The sequence below is a fragment of the Gavia stellata genome, chromosome 6, assembly GCF_030936135.1.
Source record: "Gavia stellata isolate bGavSte3 chromosome 6, bGavSte3.hap2, whole genome shotgun sequence".
In the NCBI taxonomy this organism is placed as follows: Eukaryota; Metazoa; Chordata; class Aves; order Gaviiformes; family Gaviidae; genus Gavia; species Gavia stellata.
The window spans coordinates 21,319,782-21,329,014 of record NC_082599.1 but is presented as its reverse complement, the minus strand read 5'-3'; the positions used below and the strand labels follow the sequence as shown (position 1 = coordinate 21,329,014).

The 9,233-nt window shown below is 37.1% G+C and overlaps 1 protein-coding gene across 6 annotated transcripts in view; it reads right to left on the bottom strand.

Annotated features, from left to right (window-relative positions):
* Positions 1-381: 381 nt before the first annotated feature.
* NEBL (nebulette) overlaps positions 382-9,233 on the bottom strand; it is a 280,541-nt gene continuing 271,689 nt past the window's right edge. For all 6 annotated transcript variants that reach the window (XM_059819111.1, XM_059819112.1, XM_059819113.1 and 3 more), the window contains one exon: positions 382-5,359. In XM_059819111.1, the coding sequence (XP_059675094.1) occupies positions 5,183-5,359 (177 nt within the window). In that variant the 3' untranslated portion in view covers positions 382-5,182. The remainder of the gene's footprint in view (positions 5,360-9,233) is intronic.

Genomic DNA, 9,233 nt, shown 5'->3' with positions numbered 1-9,233 from the left:
AGCACACCTAACCAAATGCCCATTCAAAGACCAGCAAACTGTTAACAGTCAAATCAGTGGACCTCCTTCACTTACTATCTTTGCTTATTTAAACAAATCAAGGGACATGGAATGTAACTCACTGTTCTATTGAAGGGTTACAAATACAGACTGAAAAAGCAAATTAACCCTCTGAGGAGATGGCACTTCTGAAATAAAATGGGTGTTTTAGGAAACTATTTTCTGAGATCAAAGCTTGAAGAATAACAGTGCTAAATATTCTACTTAAGTTTGAAAACTCAAAGCTTCCTTACTTAAAACAATATGAATCTTTGATAGCTTATATTAATGGGTATGATAGCTTTCCAGAGTATTGTTTATTAATATAATACATACATAGTGCTGGGTTTAATATTTTATTTGAATGACATTTAATGTTACGCAAAATAAATTGTTATGTTACATCCACTGTGACATCAACTAAAATGTGAACTAGTTTGCATAGGTTAGTACTTTGGGCAGCATGATGTTGCTCTAGTCCACCAAGGCTTAAATATTCACAGTGTAGAGGAAGAAACAGGAATTAAAGCATTTCTACTAAAATATATTTTAATAGCTGGTGTTAACTTTCTGCATAACAAAAGCCAAATTAAGATGATACATCATATGATCCAAGAGTAAGTATATCTGTTCTTTGAAAAACAATTGTTACCTTCATAACTGTATACTCCCAAATACAGTACAGTTTTGCAAAATAACTAAAACTTTACACACTTTAAAGCAAACATAAGCCAAACTGCACAGCGGTTCATTTTTGCTTTTTATATCACACTGCAAAAACCAACAGCTGAGAGAGTTTCCACATCATGCTAATCAATGTCAATACAGTCATTGCTGTCTTCCAATGATCTAGCAATTTCTAATAGTAATATTAAATACACAATTGAAATGCTACAGTATAGCTTATTTTCCCCCCTAAAATAATAATTAAACAAATGTCAACAACAACTGGATTACAACTTAAGTACAATATGCAAATTCTATTTATCAGACACAAGAAGCATATGGAATTCCTTTGAATATACTGTTGTAGTGCAGGCAGTTTAGGAAATACAGCTTTCGGGTTTTCTTTCAAAAGGAGATATGGGGTTCCTATGGCATAAAGCTGGAGAAAATCACTAAAGCATTGCAAAATGGTTTATTCTTCTACAGCTCACCAGTACTTTGCATTTGCCAGCACATGAGTTTGGAAATCTTCTTTCAACAGCATCTTTTGTCTGTTTCAGTATATTATTTAAACATTTACTAACTAAAGCATTTTCTGTATTTTAAAATGGAGTATTAATCAACATAATTAAAATCTAACGTTTTATACCCTGTTCCACTTTCTGCCAAAGACTTCTGTATTTCTCATTTCTTTTTCATTGTACAAGATGACGTGCAGTCACTGTACAATAAAAACTAGAATTATTACCTTTCCCAAGTGTTGGAGACCTTCCATATCCCCGAGGAACTCTTGGTAGGGACACATTTGTCAAAAACATAATCCATGGGAGGTGATTCTCTGTCAAATCCCAATCTGCTGAAGTGGTTTATGGTATGTCAAATGTAATCAAGAAAACCCTGTTTCATCAAGATTAAATGCTAATGTTCCATAATGAAGACTTACAACTACAGTATCTGTAAATAGCTTTGTTTAGAAAATGAAGATTAGCCAGGCAAGAAAGAGTAATGAAAAGCAAGGCACCCATTTTTTCTTGTATATATGTATGAATATGCTATATGTTGTCTCCTACATTTATACTCATGTTAGCAAGAATTACAGCACATTGTATCTTTTTTATTTCTAAAATGCTTAAAATGGGAATGTGTGAACTTCCAACCTGAACTTTGGAACGTCTTGGGAAATTTGGCTCCCTAAAAGTCTTTTCCTTTCCCCAGAAAAATGTTTTCTACAGGAAGAAAGTATAGTGAACAGAACATGCTGTGTTAAAAAAGAATATATACTTTAAAGGTGACAAGACAGCATATAATGTCTGTTTACCCCTATATCCCACTGCATGTAACAGGCTCCAACATATGCCTTGTAAAACCTGTGCTGGCACAATTTAGTTGCTGACTTACTTTACCTACCTTACAGATTTTAGGTCTCAAAAAACATTTTTATAATTGCACTCTGATAATTTTGGGCCTTGGATAATGTTGCTTAGAACAAAGCTGCATAATGGCACTGAAGTTTGTTTTATATCAAAAAGCAGGAACCATTCCATATGAACATGAATTACTAAGCATATACAATATAAAAACCTGACTACATGAATGAGTAACTTAAAACAGATCTTAATAATTCTGCTGACATACCATTCTCAAGAGAAATACAATTCACATACTGTTTTGTTTTCTTGACCTTTTTTATTTTGCAAATTGCTTTAGCTGCTTTGCCAGGCTAATGAATATTCGAAATTCATAAAGGAAATTTTATTTCCATTGTTTAGCTTAACATAGTCCTCTAATGTCATCAAATGCTCATTTTCTGATCTACTTTTCACTATACTTACAGTGTTCAACACTGCAAGCCATCTCCTCACTTAGGAAGAATGCTAATGTATTTAGAGGTGGAGACTTTCTTTTTTATAAGTCACTAAAAATTGCAATTTGATGCAACATATCTATTCCCTATATTTCCTTTTATTCATATCTGGTTAACAAACTGACAACTTGTTTTTATTGTTGTCAGCATTACAGAGCTAATAGAGCAGCAGAGCAGCAAGTGATAACCAATTGTGCCTCAGGAACCATCAGAAAAATTTGCCAGCCATCGTAAGATGGGATTCCTCTCCTTGCTGTTGATGGCTGGTGATGAAAACCAACACAGAAGCAGACTGCTTATTTCAAGAGCTTCTAGCTCAGCTTACCATATCAGCCTCTTGAAAAAGCCATTTGACTTGCAAAGCTTGCTAATTTAATGTGGAAGTCACCAGTAATGCATAAGGGTCTGTTGCAGCAGTAGCTCTATATGCAAAGCTTTCAAGAATTTTAAATGACAGCAGTGTCACCCATACAGATTGCATATTTCCAGTATCACATCCCTGTTTTTAAACCACATTTTTTGACGTTAGATACTTTTGGTCAGCTTTAGACTTGAAATTAGGCAGCTGACAAGAAAGCACAGGCAATTCCACAGTCATGGACATTTTTAATTTTTTTTTTTTTAATGCAGTCATTCCACCCTGTTTGGCAGCTGGGATCAGCCCCATGTTAGCAACACTTAAAAAAAAATTGCATAAGCTTTCCAATTCCTAATTGTATGCAAAAATAGAACTAGCAGTTATTTTGCCTTGACAACTTTCAGTTGACGTAACAAATCCATACTGCCTGGTTTCTTTATTCTTTAAATACATATTGCAGGCTTGCTTACTTTGTGAAACGAGAAATACAAAATTGTCTATAAACTCTACATTTAATTCTACTTTTAAAATCTCAGAAATGGAAGAATGCCAGTGCAGGCTCTATGTTCTAAGAGCTGTGCCAAAATTAACTTCTCTAGCACATGGCTGAACACCATAATTGATACTATGGGCAAAAACATTTTCTCCTTACACATGTATGCATCCACATGAGTAAGTTCCCACATGAATCTTTAACTATTTTGTCCTTCCTCCCAGAGTTTCTCCCTGGGAGGGAACGTGGCACCCTCCTGGCACCCAGTCAAAGCAAAAGCAACTTCCCTGTGACCCAAGCCTGCTGACACAGTCCCTCTTACAGGTCCATTATGTCACCAGTCATTTGATCCTCTCCTCAGCCTCACAGACTGAGACCTGGATCTCACAGTTCTGACTGTAAGTTAATGGACACCAAATAGCGTATGTGAAGGTTTGTCAGCAAAATATTTTTACTGTTTTCTACAGATGGCTAAACTGAAGCATGATGGCATAGAGTATGTAGGACTTCTGTTTGGTTAGTTTTCCCTTCGATGTCAGTTATGAGAAAGATTAAATCAGTAAAAGAAAACATTCTATTTCTACATCATTAATCATTTGGCAAGCATACAACCCACTGTCAGATCACCAAGATTTTTGGAGGAAACCGAAGCAACAGGCCATTGAGCTGAAATGCACTACAATAACCAGAGCTCTCCTCCACTCCTCAATGGAGGTGCAAGTATTTCTGCAGCAGGGGTAGGTACATTAGCTCATCAGCAAAGCAGCCATTAAGCGAGTTACCTGTGGTAAGAAGGAGGGATGTGACTGCAGGCTTTGTGTGACTGAACAGCACTGGGGCTTCACACAGGATATTTATTTACAGCAATACAGGTGAAGGTAAAGGAACTAACATGAAGTATTGGTTGTACATTGCCCTAATGGAAGTTTCTATTTAAAAGCTAAGTATTATTAGAAGGAAACAGAAGAGTTGACAGGTTTTATACTCTAGATAGTCTTTGCAAGGAATTTTCTGTGGAAAAGATACTGAAGAACCATGAATCCAGGCATGGATCTAACTGATGGACTGGGATGCAACCAAAGCTGAGAGAAGAGGTCACTGTTGGAAATAAGAGAAAATGGATAATCTAGGACTAGATGTGGGTATGCAAGAGCCAGGAAATTTCCGATGTCAAAATAGACCTGTTTACTGTAAGGCTGCTGGGCAGTAGGGGGTTTTATTTGTTTTTTTTTACTAGCATATTACTTGTCATTATTTCAAATGATTGAATTATCTACTCAACATTTTTATTTTTATTAGGATGTTAACTGCTCAAACATTAAACACCTCCCTAATAATTTGGAGATGTGTTCAAACTCAGTGTGTTAACCTCCTGTGACTTCAGAGTGCCATAAGAAGTGAATCGATTTTATGGTTGTTATTATAATGAGAAATAATGTCTTTGAGGTGTAGGGAAAAGATATTTCCCCTTTACAGCTAATTGACTGAAATCTTTATAGGATTGGCAGCACCAAGCTTCCATATACGTTTTTCATCTTGAGGGAGCACTATTATAAGCAATGCTGTTTTCAAAGCTCTGAGCTTCTTGTTGATTATTTATCTTTACTTTAAAGGACTCTAAATTGGACTCTGAGTGAGAATGCAGACTGTTATAGCAGTGATAAAGTAATGAACATGTACTCTTAAAAGATTCTTCTGGCTTTTTCTAAAAGGTCAGGTTTTGAGTAAATCATAATAAAGCTCAAAGGACTAGACACAAAAATTAGTTAACAAACTCAATATAATTTGCTGGAAGCATTCCTGTTTTCCCAGTTCTCTGAACAGTACCATACATCCAGCCATCATCAATTGGTTGCACATTGATGATATAATCACCATCCCTGAAGGAAACTTCATCTTCATCTTGAGCACTGTAGTCATACATAGCTCTGTATGTTCTCTGTTGAAGGAAAGAAAACAAGGCTGTAAAGTCTCAAGCCTAAACAGAGACAGATTCCTTCTCTTCTTTGCACAAAGAAAATGAAAAGAGCAGGAAAAAGAACAGAGGGAGCAAGGCAGAGAGTGAAATCACAAGTTACCTGTCGAAAAGAAACAGTACACCCTCCACCCTGTCAAATATACAGTGAATACAGCCCCTTTTTCTGAGTACCAAGGTAATTATTTTTGTGAACCTACATTGTACAATGTCCTCATATGAACAGATTTCAAGCCATTCACTGCCTCTTGAAATATTCCAACGGTTGTTTCATATATTCACTAGTAACAGTTCATTACATCCAGCCATGGCTAGCTGTGCTTCTGCTCCCTATTTGTGTGATTCCCAAATAGCTTCTCCTGTGTCTTCACTATAGAGAAGAAACAAAGTCTTCATCCAGGACATTAACTTTGCCATCTCAATGAATGTAGTTCATTTCATTAGGATTTTACCCCAAATTAAGAATTAGGAATACATTATTATCTAATGAAAAAAAAGACAAACAAGACTTCAAAAAGTCTGCAAAAATAATTTTTATGAATACTCATTTTTGCATATTCAGATAAAAGATTGATCTAAACAGAACACAAAGTCCTGTCATTAGCTAAGCCAAATTTCTCTACGCCTCTGTCCACTGTAAGCCAAGATTTCCATTTTCTTTCTAAATAGAGTATTTATTTCCACTCATAACCAATAAAATGCTATAACTTACTGGAATTCAAAGTGGATTTTCAAACTCAGAGGGAAGAGTCTCCCCTTGTGTCTTAACAGCAGAACAAAACTAGCTGCTTTTAAAATTCCCAGGAGTAGTTTCTTTTCCTCACCCTGTCTCTTGACAGAAGTCAAGAGCAGTTCAAGCATCACTGATAATATTCAATTTCCCTACCAGCAATTTTTTATATGTCACCATATCTAGCTGAATTTTTCTGGTACAATGATTTAAAGGAAAAAAGGTAAAAACAGTCAATGTTTGAATTAATGCTTAGTACTATTGTCTGAACCTTTTAAGAGACAGCAAACTTTGTTCTACTTCCCAGCTGAGGAAAACAACTCTGGATTAGTTTTAGTCCATCTCATGTATGGTTTTTTGAGGGTTTTTAATGAAATTATTTCCAGAAAAAATGGAGATTCCTCCACACACAGTGAGTAGGCCATTTGTCACATGTTGGAAATGTGGGTTCATCTAATCCAAACACTATAGGGCAACTCATTATTACTTTTCCCATGCTAGAAATACACGTTTTGTCTTGATTCTGCCTTTATCATTGGTACTGCAGATTAAACACTATAGAGATATCAACTCCTGGTTAAACACCGGAGACCACTACCTTTCCTGACAAGCCTATTCTGAACTGTATTTGAGTCTTGCTCAATATAATTTTTCCCTGATGTGCCTTGTAATGTTGCCGCCTTCCAGGCTGTGACCAAGAGCGATTTTCAAACAGACGTATGTGGTTTCTCGGTGGTTTCTTAATGTCTTCCAAGTGTTCATGGAAGGTGATAAAAAAAGCATCATTGTTTATGCACGCCATCAAAGCAACTAATTGGGAGGGTTCTATCATTACCAAAAATTCCTTAAATATTCACAAACTAGAAAACTGGTGGTCAGAAGACCCTAAGGAATGGTCTCTGCCTTTGAGAATCTTATTTTTTCCAACTATTTCAACTGATCTCTCTACTGAGCCTCAAAACGAACTCCAAAAAAACAGTGAAAAACATGCTATTACAAGATCAGCAGCAGTTAGTCCTTTAAACAATTTATTTCAAAAAAAGGTCCATTTAAGAAAAACGGTAGTAAGTCCACATCTGGCATAAGGCAGAGAATAGATTTTCCTCTGAACCGTGCTTACATGTCTCCCTTAAATGGGCAAAGACAGCGGGAAGAGATTAAATGTTTTATGAAACTAACGTATAATTGGAAAAAAAACAGAGAAGTTTTTGCTCACCTAGAAGGATGTTCACTCATCCTTAGAACATCATGGTATAGGACATACTACTGCTGTCTCCTTTAAGGCAGCTTGACTACATCACTGTGGTGGCAGAGTTGTGAGGACAAGCTGGTAATTTCAAACTTTAAAAAAAATTTATTAGGGCCCTAAAAGCTGCTGAGAAACCTGAATTTATGGCCTTAACACCTAATTAGGTGCTAAATGGCTGTCAGGAGAAATCTCCATAATAATCCTGTTAGCATTTAATGCCTAATTATCACTTCAAAGTGTAGTCTGGGCTATATAATTGAGAATTACAATGCTTAAAGGACTCAAAGCAGGGATTTTTAAAATGCATTTTAGTGAATTATTCCTCTGTCAGCAGTGAGTTTAGCAGGTACTGAGAGCACAAGAGGGTATAAGAAAAGGTTTTGGTTTTATAAAACAGTCAACTACTCACTTATCTCCCACCTCCTCAAAGGTCTAACTTACAGCTACTGCTTAGATGGAACAGTAAGTCTTGTGCATATGAAGTACTGAAGCCCAGCTCTCATATTCCCAGCTCCCCAGCCAGATGTGAGCTGACAGATGCACATTTCCACTTCATCCACCAGTTTATACTTATTCCATGGATTGCTCCTTGCAAGGAAAAGTACGTGTTGCAGCATCCTTCACATAGAACTGCTATCAAGGAAAGCCAATTTGCAACCTAGGTTTTGTTTTCCTACCACATTTAGTTATCTGAAGACATGAGAACACCCTCTGTTATCTTCCAAAGAGGCAAATAGCCTTCAGGAGTCTGTTATAAAACATTCTGTACTCAGCAACAATTTAATTCAGCCCATTATGCAGAACTGCTCATAGAAAGTGAGCAAAAGTTAAGAATCAGAAAATAACACAATTTATCTAGGAAAAAAAAAAAATCTACCCAGAGACTGTGTTAGGATCATGCTCAAAATTAAATAAACTAGAATTTGAAAATATAGAAACTAGAAAATTTCTATTTCTAGTATAAGAAATTGGTAGATGTGATTATAAAAGGAACATATGTCTTTTGGGGACCCTGATTTGATAACAGTGCAACAAACCAGCTGAAAGGAGTAGGTTTTACTACAGCAGCTAACTCTCCAGCCATCCCCAGTCTGATATAACCCAGGGGATCTTAATCACTCTCACCCTACAGATGTCCTGGCCAAACTCAGGCACTTACGGGTGACTTTGTCACCTTCATTGCTTTTAGTTAAGTCTCAAAAACTGCTTGTGCTTTGAGACCAGTATTCAGGCCGGGATTTCTTTTCTCCCGTCTCTTCCCCTTATTTTCTTCTCTTACTTCTTTCTTCCTTCTGCCTGGCTTAGCCAGACAAGGCTGCATCTCCGGCAGTACTGCTGCAAGCCCAGAACCAAACAGGCAGCTGAAAGCAATGAACCTAACATTGTGTAAGTTTATCAGATCTCCTGGGGCATGTCCGCACTGCATTTGAAAAGCACCCGAAGGCTGCCTTCCATCTTTAGTCTGCGCAAATTGCTACACTTAAACACGTCCCCAACCAGAGGTTTCCCCCAGCACACACTGGGAACCCCTTGTGCCATCCCAATAGCTGAGTGTAACATGCCCAGCACACCTGGATAAGCTGCACAAGCTAAAGAAAAGATAGTCTTTTGATGTGAAGGTGGAAAGACAAGGGAGTATGCCAGGTTTCTAGCTGCATCCGAGACGTCTCTTTTGGAGCAGAATCATCACCCTGGGGGTGCTAAGATCACACTCTGTCTTCCCCACCAGACTGGCAAGTTATGAGTCAGCACCAGGCCAGCGGTCCTTGATTTCCTCCCTCTGGAAATGTTTGGGGTTTATTGTCTTCAAGGAAACCCACTCAGTTTTTAACAGCAACTGAGAAACAGAAATTTACCTT